The sequence below is a fragment of the Dermacentor andersoni genome, chromosome 1, assembly GCF_023375885.2.
Source record: "Dermacentor andersoni chromosome 1, qqDerAnde1_hic_scaffold, whole genome shotgun sequence".
NCBI lineage: Eukaryota > Metazoa > Arthropoda > Arachnida > Ixodida > Ixodidae > Dermacentor > Dermacentor andersoni.
This window is the reverse complement of record NC_092814.1, coordinates 249,389,223-249,411,213: the sequence shown is the minus strand read 5'-3', so window position 1 is coordinate 249,411,213 and position 21,991 is coordinate 249,389,223. Positions and strand designations below refer to the sequence as shown.

The 21,991-nt window shown below is 45.4% G+C and overlaps 1 protein-coding gene across 1 annotated transcript in view; it reads right to left on the bottom strand.

The window, feature by feature from the left end:
• The window catches only part of bsk (mitogen-activated protein kinase dJNK), an 84,731-nt gene that overhangs the window by 51,996 nt on the left and 10,744 nt on the right, over window positions 1-21,991 (bottom strand). The window contains exons 2-4 of the mRNA XM_050195640.3: window positions 21,332-21,527; window positions 17,528-17,657; window positions 13,632-13,690 (exon numbers count right to left, since the gene is read on the bottom strand). Of these exons, the coding sequence (XP_050051597.1) occupies window positions 13,632-13,690; window positions 17,528-17,657; window positions 21,332-21,447 (305 nt within the window). The 5' untranslated portion in view covers window positions 21,448-21,527. The remainder of the gene's footprint in view (window positions 1-13,631; window positions 13,691-17,527; window positions 17,658-21,331; window positions 21,528-21,991) is intronic.

Sequence of the window (21,991 nt, the reverse complement as noted above, 5' to 3'; positions counted from 1 at the left end):
GAGACACCGGTTTTCTTTGTTGAATTAAAACCGATATAAGCAAAATATTTCACAACACATACACACACCGCGACTGACAATGTGCGTACACCGCGGCTGATTATGCACGTCACATTTTTGCGCCCCCAAGAAATATTTCTGCCTACAGTAGTTACCGATGCACCGAAAGGCTTCCCTGACGACCTTATATGAACGAACATGCCGTAAATTTCACAAAGTAAGATCTAAAACATCTCGAAATCGTTCCGCAGCACGCGACAGCAATACTTTCAAGCAGCGCCGCGCCGGATCGCCCAAGCCAGAGAGGAGGAAAGGCTCTCCGCGCGCCCTATCCTCCTCGCCCGATGAAACGGTCTATACAAATGCAAGCTTGATGCCTCCGACAACGCGATTCGCATGCTCCACCGCATAATCCATAACCTTTGGCTTCAAGCTGGCTGTCTAACTAGAATTATTGTGCATCACCCACAGCAAAACTCAAGACAGGCAGAAAAGCAAGTAACAGACAAAGCAGTCACAGAATAGTCTCCTACAATGCAAAAAAAAAACATATACACATATAATTCAAGTCCCACATACTGTTAGAATTGATGTAAATGAAGCTTTGATGAGCTAGCAAGACAAAATGACGTATCTAGATAAACGTGCAAGCAAATTTTTGGCAGCAAATGCATCCCATAATGGTCTTCGTCATTGGTGCTGTACCTTGCAGAGCAAAGGTAAGTTCGACTTAGAGGCGGTAATCCTGTAAAATCAGTGATACCTACACCTTCAAGTCCAGTGCGGGGTCACGTGAAACCTTACTAAAGTGTTTGTATCCCGGATAGCAACAGCTTCTCCTCGGTGAGACAGCAGATGACCACCACCATCAGCACGACAAGCCAAATTGCGGAAATGTCGGCAATGAAAGCTTTGCTTTAAAAATAGAATTAATGAGTGGCTCACCAGTTCATTTGCTTCTAGCTGCACAACTGTGTACATTCTGATTGGCTGTTGCCCTGGCATCGCAGCAGAGAGCCTTCCTTTTTCCTCCGAGAGATGGCTCTCCGTGGCATGCACTATTATCAACAGTAGCAAGTGAACCAGCAAACTACAGCACGGCCGGCCATTCACAGCTTTGCATAAAAATAAAGTTGGGGGCGCGATTATTATGACAGGGAATAATGCAATTACATTCACTGTGAGAGTAAATATGATATACAAAAATTCTTTTATTACCTAAAACGCTGAAAAAAATTTGTAAAACTTGGCTAACGAAGGGCCCTGGGAAAATGCATTTGGCCAAGCTAGAGTTACCAGCACCACAAACAAATAAAAATATTTAACGCCAGTTGTCGCCAATGTGCAACATACCAAGTAAGGGCAGCCTATGGCCTGGGAATATGTTTTCTGGCGTGCCAGTTGCGACGCACTCGCAACAATGTTTTCCAGTGCTGACATGCGCTGCCATCTAGGAGCAATAGTGGAAGGCTGGCAACCATTGTTTGGAGTCGCTATCAATATAGCGGGAGGCTAGCAACCATTATTTGGAGTCGCGATCAATGAGGTGCTGGCATGTGCAACATCTACTATCTTCCACAGGTTATGTGAAAATGAAGTAAGTTCTTGCTTCCACAATATTTTTCTAATGGTCTCTATCTCTGAGAGTAAGACGGGCATGTAGTGAGCTTGATGGTGCAGTTAATTTTCTGCATTACTGCTTTGGTTACAGCATGTTCCGAATTCACTACATTCAGCATTTGCGGCACTGAATGCGTGAAGCAACACGCCCAAGGACCTTGAAAGTGCCTTGTTTTTGCATAGGAGATGGACGTTGGGTCAATTTACGGTAGGAAGGGGCTTCACGCACACCTTCTACTGGAGGGTAAAAGCAACGACAGCTGCCTAAAAGGAAGAGAAGTCCTGCGAAGTCGGAGCATGTAGCTTGCATTAGAACTAAGAACACTGTACATTGACCACCCATCAGTAGCATACACCAGGGTGCAAAAGACAGACGGTGTTTGTTTGGAAAGTGTTATGTGTGCCTTTGTCTAACCAAAAACTTCAAGTGTTTTCAGTACTTTCACCAGTGAGGTCGCCAGAAAAAGTAGCATTTGCCACTCGTAACTGTAATCTTTAGTACCAAATAACCAATTTTACGGAAGTTAAGCCAGAAACTGCCTCATACTCCTTTTCTTTTTCTCCCGATATATAGTAGTGGACAAACAGATATTAAAATCACATTACATTTTGCATTTTCGGTGTTAAATTGCAGCCCAACTCATGTTTAAACGAATTCTAAGGTAACTATAAAATAATGTGTTTGCATGAGAAAGGTGAATATCTTCCCAAATATTAAGTCCCAGTGTTTCTTAACTGGAACTACTGCAAAAATCTGAATACATTAGTGCAGTTGAACCTCGCAATAATAAAATCGGCGAGAACACGAAAAAATTCGCTTTTCCAAGAATTTCATCGTGGAATGAGACAGCACAGATAGGTAATGCGTCGCAGAATAAAAATTTACTGTCAAAATTCCATTAGCCTACTCTGGCAAGCTTGCGAGGATATAGAAGTGCATGCTTCGATCAGCAGTGGCAGCACTGTCATGGAGCAGTATTCTCGGTGAATTGCTTTGCGATATACGATCACTTTTGCGAGATTTTGCGTAACTCGGCACTAGATGCGGAATAACAGTGCTCCACGAATGCAGTAGAATTTCTCCAGCGCATGCTGTCGCCCACTCTGTTCTGTTGACGCACGCATGTCCCATGGCATCGCAGCCAATGGGCATTTAGGCGCCGTTTCACTGCTACAGATGCCGGCCTTTTCGCTCAATGGGCCATGTGATGCTTTCACATCAATAAATCCCGTCACTCTCAAAGAAAAAACACTTGTGTTCATCTGACCAGACGATTTTTTCCCATTTCTTAGAAGCCCAGTTGACAAGTAGTTTTGCTCACTTTACTCTGTAGAGTCAGTTCTTGCTGACAAGTGGTTTCTTTGCTAGTCAGTGTGCATTCAGTCCAGAAGATGGCAACTGAAATCTTATGGTCCTTGCAGACAGGGAGGGGCCCAGTCAGGGTGCGGTATGGACATGCCTTTAAATACACATTTTCTTCAAAACAAGGCGTTTTTATCTTTTACACTGAGCTTGGTGAAACAAACTAAAGAGTTTCAGTTTCCCATCATTTTCTTTACTTGCTTCTTTTACAATAATACAGTCAAACCCCGTTACAACAAACACCACATTAACGAACATTTCAGATTAACGAACTTTTAAGAAATCCCATGCCGACTGCTTATAGTTTCAATGTAAAAATATTTCACTACTACGAACGTCAGAATAACGAACATTTCAGAATAACGAACATTTCAGAATAACGATCGTTATTTAATTTCCGTGTCATCTTAACAACACCTCAGTACTACGAACTCATATCCCGAAATGCGAGGATTCTTAGATTTCAGTGTATCTGTCACGGCAGTCGGAGCTCTAAGCTAGCAGATGACGCAGCGCAAAGAGCGGGCGCCTTGCAACTTGCTTCCTGAAAAAAACTGAGATGGCGCGGGAAGAGAAAGATGCGGGCGGGGACTTTTTCTTTTTTCCTTCTCCGTTGCGGAGGCAACGACACACCAGGTTTTGCGAGTGGAGAGGTGGGGAGCATGGGCTCGTAAAACCCGAGACGGTGGGGCAGAAGGAAAAAAAAAGTAGTAATTAATGCTGAAGTGGGCCTTTTCTTTTTTTCCTGTTGCGGAGGCAACGCATCACGTTTTTCTTGCTTGTTTTCTCAGCTCGGTGCACTTGTTGCGCTCGGCACACTCTCAGCTCAGCTCGGCGCACATTGTCAACATTCGGCTCACGAATGTGCGTCTCGAGTATCTGCCGCCGAACTGCACATCAGTACTTCGGCCACTGGATCAAGGAATAATAAGGAGCGTGAAGTCGCACTTCCAGAAGCGCCTTGTTCAGCGGCTGCTCATCAAGCTGCGCCTGCAGCACTCGACAGCCATCAACGTCCGACAGGCTGCAGAAATGCTGACAGGCGCATGGTGGAGCGTCACGTCCACCACCATCCAAAACTGCTGGAAGAAGGCCGGCCTGACGATCACAGATGGCCAACCACAAACCGATGAACTGGCAGCGGAGGACAGTTCGAGCAAGCTTTGGAGCAAGGTGGCCGAGCAGCTAGCCGTCGAACCTTCAGTCACATTTGACGACTATGTCCAGTGTAACGAGGTGACGTGGACCTCAGCGGAGCTTACCACTGATGAGATACTGCAGAGCGTCCAGGGCACGGCGACTCAAGATGAGGAATGCAGCAACGACATGGACGATGACGTTACGGCAGCACCCGAAGACCGTGACGAGTCCGTGTCGGCCCCAGATGCGTTGGACTGCTTGCGAAAACTCCGCATATTTATAGCCAAAAGCGGCACAGCAACTGAAGGCGTGCATGAGAATGCGGACGGTCTGGAATTGTTCGTGCTGCAGAGTCTGTGCTGCACCCGTCAGAAGACGATCACGGACTATTTCAAATAAATGTGCCTTGTATGACGATCACGTGTGCATTGCATGAGAAACGAGTTCAAGGAGGTACCGTTTCGAAGGTAGGACGTTTGCGTTACTGAAATGCTATTGTTATGGCTAATTTTTGGGCTTTCACTATAACGACCTTTCAGAATAACGAACATTTTCCCGCGGTCCCCTGAAGTTCGTTGTACCGAGATTTCACTGTAATATGTCGAGTACCGTATTTACACGATTGTAAGTCGACCACTTTTTTAAAATTTGAAAGTCTGAAGTTGGGGGGTCGACTTACAATCGAAACCAAAACATGGCCCCGCCAAAAACGCGAGGCCAACGGGAGCTACAACGTAGTTACAATTTTATGTTTGCTCTATGGCCCTCCCCGTATCTTTTCGCTATCCCGCGTGTTTGTTCGCTTTTCGGAAGGGTTTTTCAACATTTTTGAGACTTTTACAGTGCATGCAACACTCATGGGGAGGGTGTCGATAGTTGATGGAAACGCCGCTGTTCCCATTTGCGGCGGCACCCTCAGAACGGCGGCGCTTGCGGGGAGTATTGGTAGCTCATGGAAGAGCAGACACCGCTCGCGGGTTTCTCTTTCTCTGTTAAGAGGCATTGGCATTGGTTTGACACGTTCCACTTGACTGCCGGCTAGGTGCTACTTCTATGCTTCTCCAGTCGTCATGAGTGCTCCAGGCCCACTAATAATTCGGCACTCATTCACAGCAGCGTTCAAGAGGGCTGCCATCCTTTACGCCGAAGAAACAAATCACTGCGCAGCCGGCCGCAATTTCGATGTTTCTGAACGGGTGGTGCGAGAGGGCGACTGCAGCGAAGCGAAATTTTCACCTGTGACTGCAAGTGAGAAATTTCCCACGTGCCGAAATCTGGACGCTTTCTGGAGCTGTATGCTAAGCTTGCGGCGTACGTCGCTGAAATGCGTGATCGGTCCCTGCCAGTGAATAGCGACGTGGTCATGAAACAAGCCCGGACCTTCGCCTTTTAAGGCCCTACTCCGCCGTGAGTACAAGTGGCTGGCGGCATAAGATCGCGAAATTACGCCAACCGGACCTGTCAAAAGAGCCTCCCTGACGGCTGCGTGTGATGGGTGCATTCGGTGTGGGCTGCTGTTCTACAATGTCGTGGTGCGGTCGTTTGCCAAATGTGAAATTTCGCTGGACGACGACGCGCTGTGGGACCGCAGCAACGATGACGATGGCAGCACTAGTGAATACGAGTAGTCCAATGACCATGCCAGCTACTAATAAATTTTCGTTATTGAATGCGCCCTCGGGTATGGTCCTTTTCTTCTTTTTTTTTTCCCCTGTCACGTGATATGAGGGGGTCGACTTACATTCGAGTCGACTTACAATCGTGTAAATACGGTATCACTTCTTGTTCCCATCAATAATATGTTGTCAAAGATGTAATATCTTACAATATTTTGCGGATATTTTGCTTAAAGCTCAGTAAGGGGACGCGCTTTAAGAACCTGCTTTGGTAAGACCCAAAAGAAACATCTGTGTTCCAGAAACAGTGGGATTCTAAGTGGATGGAAGCATTTACCAGTCAGTAGTCTTGACAAGCAAGACATGCTTAAGAGTTTTGGTGAAAAAAAAAAGATGGGAAGAGATTGGTAGAACCAGAGTCGTTACAGGCATAGGTAACTAACTGTACAATACAGAGAAGCTTTAGTGAAGCAAGAAAAGATCAGGAAGAGATCGGCAACATGCTATACTGCAACACGTGCAGTAAAACCTGATTAGATCAAGTAAGCTAAGTGACTACAGTAGAACCCCGCTGTTACGTTCCTCACTGCTGCGTTTTCCCGGCTGCTACGTCGTTTTCATCCGGTCCCGGCATAGCTTCCATAGGATCCAATGTATAAGGAACCCCGCTGTTACGTAGTAGATGTGAAAACGTTCCCGCATGATGCGTTGCAACCCGAACCCGCCTGGGCTAAAGTAGGCAATGCGCTTCAACCCCAATTTTGGCTTTTGACGAGTTTTGACCGTGCTTGGCCGGGCTTGGCTATGGAACTGGCTGCAAGAAGCCGCACGCCAGTTCGAGAGGCCGCCACTAGGTGGCCATTCGTGAAAAATGCTCTCACTATCATCACTGTGATTACGGTCACCGCATGGTTTGTTGGACGGGTCGACTCCTGGAGACAGGAAACTCAGGAGAGGCCCTGACGTCACTCTTTGGGAAGCTATAGCTAAAGGGAAGCCGAAAGTTGGCGTTGCTCATGGCGTTGTTCCGCCTATCGGGCCAGCTCTCCTCTCTTGTTTACATTTCTCGCGAAACCACGCCGCGCTGCGTGCAACCGGGCTACTCGGACGCGCGCGCTCCGCAGCAATACTAAAGAATCGTTAGCACGTTAGCATGATTACGCCAAAGAGGGCAAGATTTCCCACGGATATTTCTTCGTCCATTGCCATTGCCGTGGCGCGGTGACGACGAGGAGCACGAGCCGCATGATGCCGGGGAGTTGCCAAATCCTAGCTTTGGAGAAGCCGTCGCGGCTCTGGACCTCCTCCGCAGGTACGTCGCACCTCACAGTGACGCTGACAGCAATGCGGCCTGCCAGGCTATTGAGAAACGTGTGGTGATTTCTAGCGAGCGAAAGAAACGGCAAGCCACCATTCTCGAGATTTTTAAGTTCTAAGCGCACTCTGTGGAAATAAATTGTCTATACTTGAAGCTGCACTCTTTTGATTCATTTTCGGAGCTTTCCTCACTGTTGCGTTTTCCCGGTTGTTACCTTTCTTTTCCTCGGTCCGGTGAAAAACGTATGAACGGGGTTCCACTGTATTGCAGTCCTGTTTCAAGATAATACCAATAAAAATCGTAATCATCCTTAGAGGCAAAAGGCTCCAACGAATCTGTATATGCGCCGGCCAATCCTCAAGTTTGGCCTCTTTGATGCCATCTGCCATGTTAGCAGCAGAAAGTACCGTAAAAACCGGAATATAGGACGAACTATTTTTCAAAAAACCATTGCGAAAAGTCGACCCTGGTCTCATATACCGGACATTGGCGGAAAAACTAGGGAAGTCTTGCAACAACGGGCGGATGAAGTAAAGAGCCGCCTTGACCATCGCCATCAGCAGCAGCGCGGCGTGGCGACATTGTGGCACCGCCAATTTGCGTGTACATTGTCACAAAGTTATATTGGTTAAAGGCTGCTTTTTCACATTTTGTTTCAAAATGAGCGGAAGCCTACGGCAACCTCGCGGCACAGCGTGAATTTGGAGTGTCCGAAAAGAGCATTCGGTACTGACGGAGGCAGAAGCAGCAAACCAACAGAAAACGTCATTTCATGGGCGGACTGCAGTGGTCCGCAGAACTGGAAGACAAGGTTGCGGAATTCGTCCGGGAGCTGTGTGTAAAATTGCTGCCTGTGACTGCCGAATGCATTACAGTCGCCGACCGTTTATTCGGACCTCACGGGGACTGCAGAAATGTCCGAATAAACATGTGTCCGAAAAAGCAGATTAAGAAAAAAAAAATGAAATCCTTTATTTCCACGCACTTATTCGGGCTCGGCCGTAGGCTTGAAGAAATCGTGAATCGTGAAACGCTGTTCCGTTTACGCGCAATCAGACAAGCCTGAATCTCGGAGAGGGTCGTACGGTCACTATAGGCGGCTGAAAGCACAGTCACTGCTTGTACACGCTCTGCATGCGACGGCAGCGTAGCACATGGTGCGTCATCTTCCGACTCGGAGTCATCGTGCGGCGGTGCAGCAGAAACCTGACGAATGATCTCGCCGTCGTCGAGTTCTGCACATGTCAGTTCAGCAGTGTCAGCAGCTGTGAAACTGTCAAATGAGACGGTGTCCGGAATCGCAATGCAACCACTGCGCATGTCTCGGCAGAACATTTTCCGCGTCAGTAGGGAGCACATAGAAAGGCGACAAATCTTGGGCCTCCCGGCACACGCTTGCCAGCATTCCCCAGCGCAGTCTGCGCGGGCACTGTTGGCGCCATTAGACACTTGGCGCGATGTTTCCGTATGCCGCGTTGGATCACCGGAACCTCGACACAGCACACAAAGCAAACACCAGTCGCACAATCGAAAAACGTGGCCTACTCGCAACGTCGTGCGCGAAGAAACAAATGAGCTGCTGGATCGTCTTGACACGGCTTACTAAACTGAAATCAAAACTGCTGTAGAGCCACTCTATCGAACCAGGCAGAAACGATGATGATGAGTGGGGATTTGCAGCAGCGCCACTTCGTGGGGCAGCAAGGAGGCTCTGTTCAAAACAAAAATGGCGTTGAGCAAGTCGAACCATGTACCGGTCAGAGTCGGTGCATGGTGCTCTCGATCGAGTTGGCTCACGGAGTGTCCGAAAAATCGGACGAGAGGTTGCAAGGTGTCCGAACTTTCGGCAGTTGTTATACATTATGGTCTATGGGGAGAATGGCGGTGCCGCGAAGCAGACCGAATAATCGAGCATGTCCGAATTTTTGGAGTCCGGAAAATCAGTCGGCGACTGTAGTTTGAAAGTGGTAGAGATCACGCGCGCCTCTGCACTGGGCAGCGAGAAGCACTCGTCATCCGACTCTAGTTCGGACGACTCTGATCAAAGGCGTTGCTCTAATTCAGAGTAGCGCTTGCGCACTTCATGCCCTTCTGGGTACTGTAGACCCAGCCAATTTTTAACAATGTCGCGCGACCATCGACCCACGTGTTTGTCAGCACCTTATCATCACAGCACAGAGCGGCGAAATAGCGAAAGTAAGCGCACGTGTACACATTCGTGTATCTCGTTTGTTTCGCCGCTCAGCGCCGTTAATAAGGTGCTGACAAGCACGCGGGTCGATGGTCGCGCGATACTGTTAAAAATTGGCCAGGTGCACATGCGAGCAGCATTTAAGGGGGGACGCGGGTTTTACATCGCGAAAAATGGCCAAAAAATCGATTTTTTGAAAATCACATTTTCAGTTTCTATAACCCTTTTTCTATCTGATACCCAAATACCATCACTGTAAACGACTTAGAAGTGCTCTAAAAAATTCGTTTTATCAGCCAAGGTGGCGAAAAATATCGCGGAAATCAAGAAAGAACAGCGTTTTTCACGCCACAATATCTCCGGAACGGCGCGACCGAGCGCCGCCATCTTGGTCTCGTTGGAAAGCGCATTTCTCAGTCTTCAAATTTGCCGCTTCAGCGATATCCTTCATACAGAAACAAGCGCACAAAAAGCAAATGATTGAAGGTCGTGCCAGAGTCTGCGATTGGCCGCGCCTGCCACGTGACTCCAGCGCGGTTCGCCATTGGTCCGGCGCTCGCGTCGTCTGCTCGGCTCTTTGCACCTCGCGAGTTTGATGTCTCCACTCGCCGTAATCTCGACGTGTCAAAACGGGCGCTACGCGGACATCGCAGTAGCGTGGCCGATCCCTACGCTTGTGGACGTTTCAGACTCGCGGCTAAGCATTCCGGGCATCGGCGACGCGGACTTCGCGACCAAGATTCACGCGCGGAATCCTCGGACATGCGGCTAAGCCTTTCAGCACTCAGTGTTTCGAATTCGTGACAAATTCATATCGCGGCTAAACATATCGCGCATAGGTAGTCTCCGACGCTGCGATCATGCACATCGCGCGCGGACTTCTCGGACCGTCACGTAATCATTTTGTGCATCGGCGCCTCCCGACTGCGCGAATAAGCGCATCGAGTGTCGACTCCTCGAGCCCGCGGCTAGGAATTTCGCGCGTCGGCACGTAGGACTGCGCGAATGAGCGCGTCGAGTGTCGACTCCTCGAGCCCGCGGCTAGGAATTTCGCGCGTCGGCACGTAGGACTGCGCGAATGAGCGCGTCGAGTGTCGACTCCTCGAGCCCGCGGCTAGGAATTTCGCGCGTCGGCACGTAGGACTGCGCGAATGAGCGCGTCGAGTGTCGACTCCTCGAGCCCGCGACTAGGCATTTCGCGCGTCGGCAATTCGGACTGCGCGAATAAGCGCATCGAGGGTCGAGTCCTCGAGCCCGCGACTAGGCATTTCGCGCGTCGGCACCTTGAACTGCACGACTAAGCACATCGCGCGTCGGCTCCTTGTATCTGCGGCTATGCATTTCGCACATCGGCACTTCGGACTCGCAACCAAGCACATTGTGCGTTCACTCTATTATCATACTGTAATGATAGCTCCTAACGATATCTATCATACCACCCCTTCATAAAGAGAACCTCATCATGAGCTCTGTTCACTAGGCCCCTTGGGCTGGCACACACCTGGCTGCAGAAGGGATCGAGGCATCATACAAAAGTAAAATTCTGGAAAGCACCTAGCAGCTGCATATCTATCACTGGCTCTCTGATCCTAAGTTCCACAGCCACTGTCAGGTGAAGATGACTTGGAAGGCGCACTTACACTCAGAGCCTTCATTCAGTAACATGGTCAATTATACCAAATGAAAAAATGCCTCACTGAGTGTAATGGAGACTGCTATCAATCAGGCAGCCTGCATGTACAACACTGGAACTATATTCATGCCCACACAGAGTTCTACCCTTCGGTTTGAAACCCAGGCACCATGCTCTTTGTAGAGCATGGTGCCTAATGAAGTTTCTTGTGCTAGTTCAGTGGCCAGTGTGCTATTATTTTGAGAGTGTGCAGTCACACATTTAGTATGGCCATTCTTACAAAACATAGAGCTTCAAAACGGTGTCATTTGTATTGCTGTAGATTCAGTTCAGCAAAAGCTACATTTGTTTGCAACTTCAAATGCGTTTATTTCAGTTCGATGTTTTTGCACACTGTACTCCGCCTTACGGGTGTTCTTTCTGGGTTGTTTTTGCCCAACAATGACAAGGGTGGTATCATTTTATTCGTATTGAAATGATCTGGGGGGTGATGCTATTTTTATTACTCTTGCACCGTCATGAAAATTACATTCAGGTATAGTAATCGCTGCTAATTAGAAAAAAATGTTCATAATAAATGCAAGATTGTTTTCTTGTCCGCAAAATGCTTACAAATGAATAAAAATAGCATCACCCCCTACAGTAGGTCTTTAGCAATGGTGTCATGCATTTAGTTTTTGGTTTAGCAAGACGGAATCATCACAAAGCCCCGTAACGAGTTTGAAATTAATTTGACTTCAGACCTCAATATTTTTTGAACAGCTACAGCTATCAGAAATCTAATTACAGATCTGAAATCAGCACGAAAAATTACTCCAGACAGTGGAGTGTATTAAAGATTCACCCAAAAATAAGAAAAAAATTTTTAGGACCCACCTCCCCCCTTAAATAAATACTGTCACTATTGTGCATGAGTCACATTTGTTTCAAGGTAAGGGTGACTCGGTACTTTTGCCATTGAAAAAGATGTTTTTCATTTTTAGAATTTGTTAGTTGGGGGATCGACCTATATTCCAGTCCGACCTATAGACCGGTTTTTACAGTATGCAACTTTATATGTCTTGCGGCACATCAGAATTGAACCTGCTCCATTCTGTGTTAAAGATTGCTTTGACAAGGCCCACTCTCACCTCATGAAAGTATCTGCAAACCCCTGATTGAGTAAATGAAGCCAGAAAACAAGCTGATAAATGGGCAAAACTCGAGCAGTGGGCTCAAGGACAGCCTCAAGGACAGTCAAGCATACTAGTCTTTTGGCATGTTGCTTTCATGTGTATGTTGCAATTTATAATTTTTATCCTTGTTTTTCTTTAGATGCAAATGTCTACATTTTTGTGCTACGGAAACATTGATGAACTTCTACTCAATGAAGATTTTCTCTTGAAACTTTGCAGGCTGTTTTATTGCATAGGAAAGCATGCAATGAATTACGATTATAGCAATGTACACATATTTTATATTATGGCCTGTTATCTGGGAATATAGGCTCGCAAAAAGGCAGTTTTTCTTTATGTGTTTAGTTTTTGATAGATAATTCCCTAATCATGCATCGCATACTCTTTATTCTAGTTCATTGCACAACCCACAGGTAGCCCTGCAAAAGTTCCCAAGTATTATGGGATACAGCAATTGGTTTGAAAGGTACGAATGCTGGGGTGAGAGGCAAATTTGGCAAATAAAGGCAAATACTAAGTCAACATGGACTGTTAAAATAGCATTCCAGAAACATTGCAGTGCTTGATCTTGCATTGTAGCGCGAAGTAAACACGGACACAGAAAGGAGCAGACAGGACAAGCGCTATCGCTCGTCCTGTCTGCTCCTTTCTGTGTTTATGTTCACTTCACGCTACAATCCAAGTTCATGTTACCGTACCAACTCGCCCAACTTTCTATCCTTTTGCATTGCAGTGCTTGCTTTGTGTCAAAAAAAGACATAGTTAACGAGAAAACTGCGTCTGAAGGATTCGTGTACCTCTAGCGCAATTCAAATCATGTACGCTTGAAAGGGGAGTGGCGACGTTGCATACGCCATAACCGCTCTTTACTGCCGTCGCTGAGTAAAATGGTGCCCGACAGACAGCACTAAAGTTTTCTGCACAAAACCCATATGTGTGGACATGGAGCAAACGAGCCAAGATAGAGCGTTGGATTCGTTGCTGCAGCTGCTCTTGGTCAAGTGGCATGGGCTGTTCAGGAATCTCACGACATCACATGGACGTGGCATTCTCTGCTACTTGCGGTTTATGCAAGTTTCGTGAGCCAGACAAATCAGTACAGCACTACGCTATAACGAAAATACTGAAACGTAAAAGCGCGGGCAGTGCATGGTGGAGAAAACGAAACCTTTCGACCAGCCATGTTGTTTTCAAGAATAACATCAATGGGTTCTTTTTTCTAAAAACCAAAAAGAACTGGACAAGCAACATTTTCTTTAGCCTTATAATGCAATGCAGTGATCTCTTCATTAAGGTGGTTGAGTCCTAGTGACAGAATTAAGAGGAGTGCCTCCATCATCGGGCTAGTACTTGAATGTCCTGGGGGAGTCTCTTATAGTGCTCTACATTTACCTCAATTTCTCGATCACTAAAGCTCTGTTCGCAATAACATTGACACCTTAGGCGTTCTCAAGCACTAATCTATTAATTTAGCTTGACGTAATATTATCCTTTAGTGTCCCTTTATACTCCAAAATCCTGCCAGTTACAGAGGCCACTGCAGAATAGTTTCAGTAAGCAGATGCAAGTACTCACACATCTTGAAACTCCTCCAGCGACTTCTGTGGGGTGAAGGCATTGAGCAGGCCAATTATCTGAAAAAGCAAAATCAGCTGCTGTTATATAAGCAAGCAACTAGCAGCAGTAAAAGGTGGGGTGAGTGCTAAAGAGTATGAATTTCTAAGAATTGCGTAGGTGGCGCATCTTCAGTAAGATCAATTCACTGAAATGTTTGGACATAAGTGTTAAAAAAATGAAAAAGTAATGCAGGTTTCTTTGAAAGGAAATGTTCTAAAGCACCAATTTACAGAAGCACAAAACATCAACATGCACATAGTGTTAAGAGCAGATACAGTCCACAAGATTCAGCCAAAGAAAAAAAAAATAGCTTTAGGGGTGAGCAAATGCTACAATGAAATTCCAAATAGCGAATTGAACACATACCTATTAAACTGGATGCTCGAATCGAAGAGTTAATATTCAAAACAAAATCGAATATAGAATATTTTCGAATAACTAGCACCAACACGCAAGCACTCGAAAGAGGAAATGCTAAACAGCGAGGGGTTCGATTTTCTCGTTTCCATCCTTGTACTACTCGAATCTAATGCATAGCCCAAGCTTTTAAACCGTAGTTGGCTCAGTATCGGTCTTTAAGTGATGCTGCAGCTTAACGCTCATGTGACCCCTGTGATCATGTGCCATAATCTAATATATGGCTAGAGACTTGGTTCATCCACAGCCTTCTATCTCGGAGTTTTCTGGTGACCATGCTCTCAGTGGCCCCCAGGTACTCTCACTTCACTCGTAAAACTGCCATTTTGCTAAACACTCCATTTAATTTCAATGCCAGACTTTTATTTAAATGACAGCGACAAAATAGCACCTTGAATGCTATAGGCACTACTATACAAGAACTTACCATATCTACTCGCATAATGATTGCACTTTTTTGTCAAAAAAATTGCCGCAAATATACGGGTACGATCATTGCGCGGGTTAAATTTGCTGCAAAAAGAATTTTTTTATCATCCCGCATTTGCTGCGGGATGACAACAGGCTAACAACCAGGCAGCTGCCGCTGTAACAGTGCGGGACACCAAAACAAAAATGGCGGCCGGCGGAGCAAGCCGAACGCGCCGAACAGAATTTTTTTTCTTTTAGTGAGTACATTATGCGTATTGAAACAGTTTCTTCCATATTAGTAATGAATAATATCGTTAATATCAGCAAGTCTGCGGCAATAACATAGCTATGTCCACTTTGAGGAGACAGAAACAGAGATGGCCGTGCTTAGCTGCCAGTGACATAGAAACACATGGCGGGTTTGCTGCGGAAACTGCGGCATTTGTCTTCACTACTATCCTAATATGGCACGTTTCCGCTAAAAGTGGGCGAATATTTTAGCTGTGTTACAAGCGTCGGCGTATGAATAGGGCACACTTATAACGTATCACTGTAAACACGGCTACTATCATTGCAGCTCACGATTTGTTGCGTGCCCACGAGTGCAGACGAGAAGAATCGGAAGGCGCCTTTTTTGTTGCTGTTGTTATTGTTGACCACAACCATTATAAAGCCTACAAATAATAAAGCCAAGGCAAGTTTGGTTGTAGCTTTTTTTTTTTCATGGAAGTGTGGAAAGTGATACAAGAAATAAAATGGGGCATCTGCTTAAGAATGTTTGGTGCGTGCAGACTGCTTGGTATGTCTTGAAGAGTCATTCGCATAGCATTCGACAGCATTCAACAGATGGTAAGCACAATCATCATTAGCGAGACTTGGCACACGACATATTGCTGCGGCAAGTTCGGGGTGCGATCATTGCACGGGAAAGAAAAAAATTGAATTTTGACGACAAAATTCAGGGATGTTTCAACTTCTGGTGGGACCCAGGGGGGGGGGGGGGGGGGGGGTCGTTCAAACTTTCAGGCAGTGTTCGAAGAGTCCTTTTGCAGGACCTTGCAGTAGCAGACTTTGCTCACTTCAAAAATTTGTCGAAGTAGCTTTGCTCAAAACATGGTCCAGACTGACGGCCCTTCACTAGCAGCAGATGTTGGAGGGTTGTGTTGCACGTTGATGAGCGGAACTCAGTCCTAGTTTTTCGTGCAGTGCTAAAAATCCTCTCACACTCTGCGTTGCTATGCGGTATCACAAGTAAATCCAGCATCACCTTAGCAACTCGGTGAAACATGCTTTCCATCAGTGTTTTTCATTTTTCCAACCATAAACCACTGCACGTCCCGTCCCACCTTTCTTCACTCAGAATATTTTCTAGAAGACTGTGCACCTGTAGCGTGGCAAACTCATCGTCAAGAGCTTCTAAAGCACCATCAGCAGATTCATTGGAATCTCGGCGCAGCAGTTGAATAAAGAAACGAAGACTTGAGAGCGATGCCTGCGAAATAAATTTCAGGTTGGCCACCTACGCATTCTTCAGAGTTGCGTTTCAGAGTTCCGTCCACATCCACAGCACTTCACCTCGTCGCATTTCGGAAATATTTTCCGTAGAAAAGGCCCAACGTAGTTGCTGACACTAAGGGGTAGGTTGTGTTCGACGAGGAATCCCGTAAACAGGCGCTTTACACGTATAACACTGTCGCAGCACTTGTTCCGGAGAAAGTTCACTATGTTGCCTTGCTGCTCAGTGGTGCGAACATAGCTTTGATGCTTTGCCGTGGAAACGTGCAGTTCCAAGTCGCCTTTGACACCCCGAGACACGCTGACGTCGCATCCACACGTACAAAACGCAAAATGTTCTCCTTTTCCTGATGTCAAAAAGCACGGAAATTCAGAAGTATAAGATCGCAAGAACTTCTGCAAATACCTTTTCTTGGGCTTTGATAGTGCCATGGCATCAAGCACACAAGGATTCTAACTTTACACGGTGCACCGCACACAGACAGCCTAGCCAACACTAATCATACACACAAGCAGCAGCAACAAGATACACCATGGAGGAAGGCATGCATGAAATGCAAGAGCTACATTGGCTCTGGCAGGCTTACTAGGCACCGTAGTCGGCTGCTTAGTCGATGATAATGATGGTGCTAGTGCAGCCATTGTTGGTGATGCTGACGATTACAATGTGGCTGTAGATTCCGCGGTGCCGGTTTTGCAAAATCCATTATTGCGCGAACAGAGACCACTTTTCAGGAGATATAAGACAGTGATCGCACAATCGGAAAGTTCAGTAAAAAATTGGGAGTCTCCCGGGCGAATCAGGAGGGTTGGCAGGTATGCACTTACCAAAGCTTGCACAGACAAGAGTTATGACCTTATAGATACTGAGAACTGAGATACTGAGAACTGCAAGCTTTTCTATAAGAAAAGTCAGGAGTTAATGCAAATGAAAGAAGTGTACAACATGTAGGACACTAGGCATATATGAGTTAGCGTTCAGCTATACTATCCCTTTAGGCGCACATTGCAAAGATTTCAGCACCAAAAATTCAACCTAACATCGCAAATATAATTGCCTTTCTAGCATTATCTGGCAGAGAGAATAGCAACTGGTAGGGTTTTACATCCAAGAGTCACAACCAAGCTTTGAGAAATGGTGTAGTGGGGCTCTAAATAACTTTTCGTTCTCCCCTCCAGCCCCCTTCGGAACACAGCTGTCAAATCCGTGAATTGAAATTGTGAAGTTGTGCAGAGTAGTAGAATGTTGTAGCCACTGAGCCACCACGGCTCAAGGACAACCAGTCTGTCATTATTGCCTATATTACTACACTGTCCTCTTCAAATGCAAGGTAGTATTTTTGCATTTCAATGTCGTCAAACACACACATATATGGAAGTCGGCAAACACTACTGCAGAGTGCCTAGCTCACATATAATACACAAGTTTTGCCTTTTGTGACAGCAATGATATAACCAATATAAACATTTTACCTATACCAGTATTTCAGAAAAAATGAGAAAATGCTCACATTTTTGTGATTGACCAGCTTCATAAGCTTGAATTCCCGATATGCTCGCTTGGCGTGGGTCACATTCTGAAAAGGACGGCTGAGCTTCTTGATGGCTACATTTTGACCAGTCACCGAGTCATAGGCCGCACTGGAATGAAAATGCATTCACAATGATTCAAGAGAAAAAATTTCAGAAGACAAAGCTGGTTACACACCACACGAGACATGACAATGAAAAACTGATTAATCCTTTTCAGCTTGCAGACACCAAGACACAAGAAGCAACCTCCAAACCCCTTTGTCAGTAATGTTTTGCAAATAGATTAAGAAATGTTGGGGCCCTTCAACATTTCATTTAACAGATTACAGAACAAGCTGAGAGTAACAAAAATTTAAACCAACTCTGTCTCTCTCACCTACACCCATTGCTCACATATGGGTAATTTAGCTTAGACGTTTATTTTGCCTTGTTCCATGTGCTCCTCCACTAAGCAACACCTTGTAAATTGCAGAGACACTATATTTTATTTTTATTTACTTATATAAATACAGCAAGCCACAGGGCCAAGAAAAGCACAAACAATAATAACAGAAGTCAAAATGACAAACTGCTACAGCAGCCAGAAATCAATGCAACACAAAAATAATGTCCATGAAATAATGTATGCCAGAGTACCTTTAAGTGAAGATACACAGACAAGGTACACAAAATATTAAGCAGAAGCACAGTATAAAAGAACTACATGAAAAACAAAACCAAAGGCAGCTGAAAGTAATTAAGCAGTGGCATCCAGATGTTCAACAGACAAAATGCAGCCAAGTGACAGATTATTCCAGTCACTAATAGCTTGCAAAGAGTAAGAATTTAAATACATTCATTCAGCCAAAATAAGGTGCCAGGGGGAGCGGGTATGTGACGAGTGCGGAAGGAGGTAAGTAGAATTAAGTACGGTGCAGAGTCACAGAGATTAAAATTGAACAACAACTACTTTAAATGCTGAACTTTGCCCCAGGATTGTAATGAAGTAATCTGGTTAGATTCCATAACTTATTCAACCATATATAGAGAATACTATATGGTGAATCTTCGTTTTCCTGCACTTTTGCTTTGCAACTGAGCCGTGATGGTTAAAGGGGCTTTGCAACATGCCCAAGAAAGCTCCTTAGGTGGCACTGATAACACTGTCACTATGACTATGGTAAATGGACAATATTATGTGCGCTTAGTGTTTGTGAGGTATTGATAGTACTAGAAAAAAAAACGACAAAATTATGTTTCACAGTCATTTACTTATTATCTACACCACAAAACAAACAATATAATAATTTTTATACAAGTCACACAAGAGGCACTGGCCACCAGTACACCTTGAATGCTTTTTTTCAGCTATTTGGCTTCATGGTTAGCTTAAAACACAGTGTGCACCGTGTTTTGCCCTAAAATGGTTGACTGTGCCACCGTTCTCTTTCTGCAAATTCTACATTTTTTGTCTGACATCACCACTAACTAGCCTTACATAATTAGGGTTCTGTTTTCCATTTTTATTTCCACAGAAAACTCTTTTTATTATGAATATATTTGTCTTGATAAACTTTTACCAGCCTTTTTTTGGTGCATATTTTTTGCCATTGAGCTTAGTTTTTGCTTTTGCTCTGTATTCAGCGAGTGTTCGGTAGCAGCAAAAATGTAGCAGCATGTAGCAGGGTTCAATTGGCGCAATTGCCACAGCAGTAACACCAATGCAGTTGCTGTAGCACAGCACCAAGTTTTCTTTGCCACCGTTATACAAAACTGCTACCAATGATTGAAGACAGAATGTCACCCCTGTCCAAATTGCAGCATTGCTGTCAAAATGTCTTACCAAAAACTGTTTGATGCAGACAGAGGTGGAAGTCAGAGGGTGCAAGGTTAGCACTGTATGGAGAGTGGTCGGAGATTTCCAATCTGAACTGCAACAACGCAGCCCACTTACTCATACCTGTTTGCAGCCATGCACTATTGTATAAAAACACAATGCTAACACTCAGCTTCACAAGTCTCTTGTTCTGTATTTCCCTTCACAACTTCAACAGTGTCACAGCACTTGATGGCATGCCCCTTGGGGAAGAATTCAATGAGCAGGACATCCTGTCCATCCCAAAAGGCATTGCACATGATTTTGCTGGCAGAAAACACGGCTTGAAAATTTTCTCCTCATGGGTGATCCACTGCACCGCCAGCGCAGTGACTATTTGGCGGCTGGTGCAATGTGGGACACATATGTCCACCACCCTAACAATGCGGTTCAAGAACTGGTCACCTTCATTGTGGTACCACTGCAAAAATGTTATTGCTGCTATAATGCATTTCAGCTTATGTTCAGGTCTCAGTTCCTTTAGCACCCACCCTGCACACAGCCTTTGATAGCCCAGCATCTGATGGTAATTTCAAGCAAAAGGAAGTGATAGATACCTCAACTGCTTAAATCAATTTCTTCAATTTTTTTTCAACTGCTTAGAGCACATCTTCCATCAGTTTTAGCACAATGAGTGATGGTCTGCCAGTACGGTCTTCACCTAGCACAATGGATCTACCTTCTGTGAATTGCCTGCACCACTGTCTGACCTTACCGTTAATGTCCTGTACACTGTGCCCACTTGCTGGTGGATCTCTGCTCATATCACCTAGTATGCAGACTACCAGACGAACCTTGGTATAAGAGCAACCACCTTTCATTTAGCACTGTTCAACGGTAACTGCCTCCCCAGCACTGAAACCAGATTGCGGCCTATACAGGCCACATCATGTCAGCACAGGCAGGGTGTCTACCAAGTTGACATTTCCAAATTCCCTGAGTTTTCCAGGTTTTCCCTGAGTGCCTTTGCAAAGTTCCATGAGTGACACAGAACTTCGTTTTATGTCAAGACAGGTTGACACCAAGTCGCCTGATGGTGTCGCTCTCTGTAAGCATGCTAAAAATTTTTTAAAAACGACTTAATCCAGTTGAAATGAAATGAAACAACATGGCACCGAACAGCAAGAAGCTTAATAGCGAACGTTGAAGCACCTAGGACTTGCTTTGTCGCGATGGTGGTTACGGCAGCCAGCGGATCTGCGTGTGAGAGCGCCGGTTCGAGGCGGCGAGATAATCAAAATGCCGGTGGTGGCAGCTTTGATTAACGCTGTTTCGGACCTGTGGTCACAGCAAAAAGTCCGAAAAATCGGACGGCGAAGGGTTCTCGCGGCCGCAATTTCAGAATTTCTTATACACTGACTCTATGGTGCACGCGGTGGTGTCACGAAGCCGCCCGAATTATCGGGTGTCATGAAAGTCGGTCTTTGACGGTACAATGGCAACTCCTCCAGCGGACGACACGGCGTCAAAGAGGATTTGTTACGATTTCTCTCTGTTACTCGAGCCAGTATTACCACGACTTTCGTTGTCTTTCAACAAAATTACTGCTGATTTTCCCTGATAGAAGCACAAGTTTCCCGAGTTTTCCCTGAGTATTTCCAGACTATTCAATATCCCTGAGAATTCCCAGTTTTCCCGGTTGGCGACACCCTGACAGGTGCACCCTTCTCAGATAAGTCATGCTATCTTTCAGGCCTTACTTCCTGAAAGTGTCTCGTTAGTATTAGCAGCAACATTCAGTACACACAAAATTCAATTTAATAAACTACACACTGTGTGCGTCAAACACAGCCCTACAATGGCCACAAGATCATCTTGTGCCACCTACATACTTTACCACAATACATGAACATGACCTGGTATTCAAGTGGCCTTAGTACACTATACAGTGCTCTGAAACTCCTTAATGTTTTCAACAAAGGCTCACCAGACTATGCCCTGGGCCCCAGAGCCAATGGACTTGAGGTTCTGATACCTCCGCAGGATGGTAAACTTTGTGTCAACCACTTCAAAGGTGTAAAACAGGCTCGAGTGCTTGGACATGGCGCACAGATGGCAGCCAGAGCACAATGTCTCCTACCGCCACCAACCCAGCGCCATGACTACAACCCAGGGAGGTTGCCCTGCAAAAAATTGCAAAACCATTTGTCTACAATGGTGACATTTTAAACAAAGCAAGCAGATATGACAGAAATATGTTCCATAAAAAATAATAAGCAGGAGTATGTGAACATGCAGGTTTCCTTTCTAATCAAATTAAATATGAACACCGAGAGACATGGGCTCTAAGAACTTCATTGAATAGTCAATGTTAACATCTTTTTGAAAAGTAGATAAAAGAAAAATTAACAGAAAAATATATTTTAAAAAACTCCAGTCAATTCCTTCCATAACTACAACAGAAGACACTTTGAAACTGTACCAGAATATAGGTAAAAGATAACACCAATACAAGATTTCTATTGAATACAAATACCCATCCTTGTATCTTTAGATACTTAAACATGGCCGTCATGGTTACGTTTAGAGGCCCATGTAAGCTATCATTAATACCTGCTTTGAAATTTATTAAAATTGCAGGGCCGAA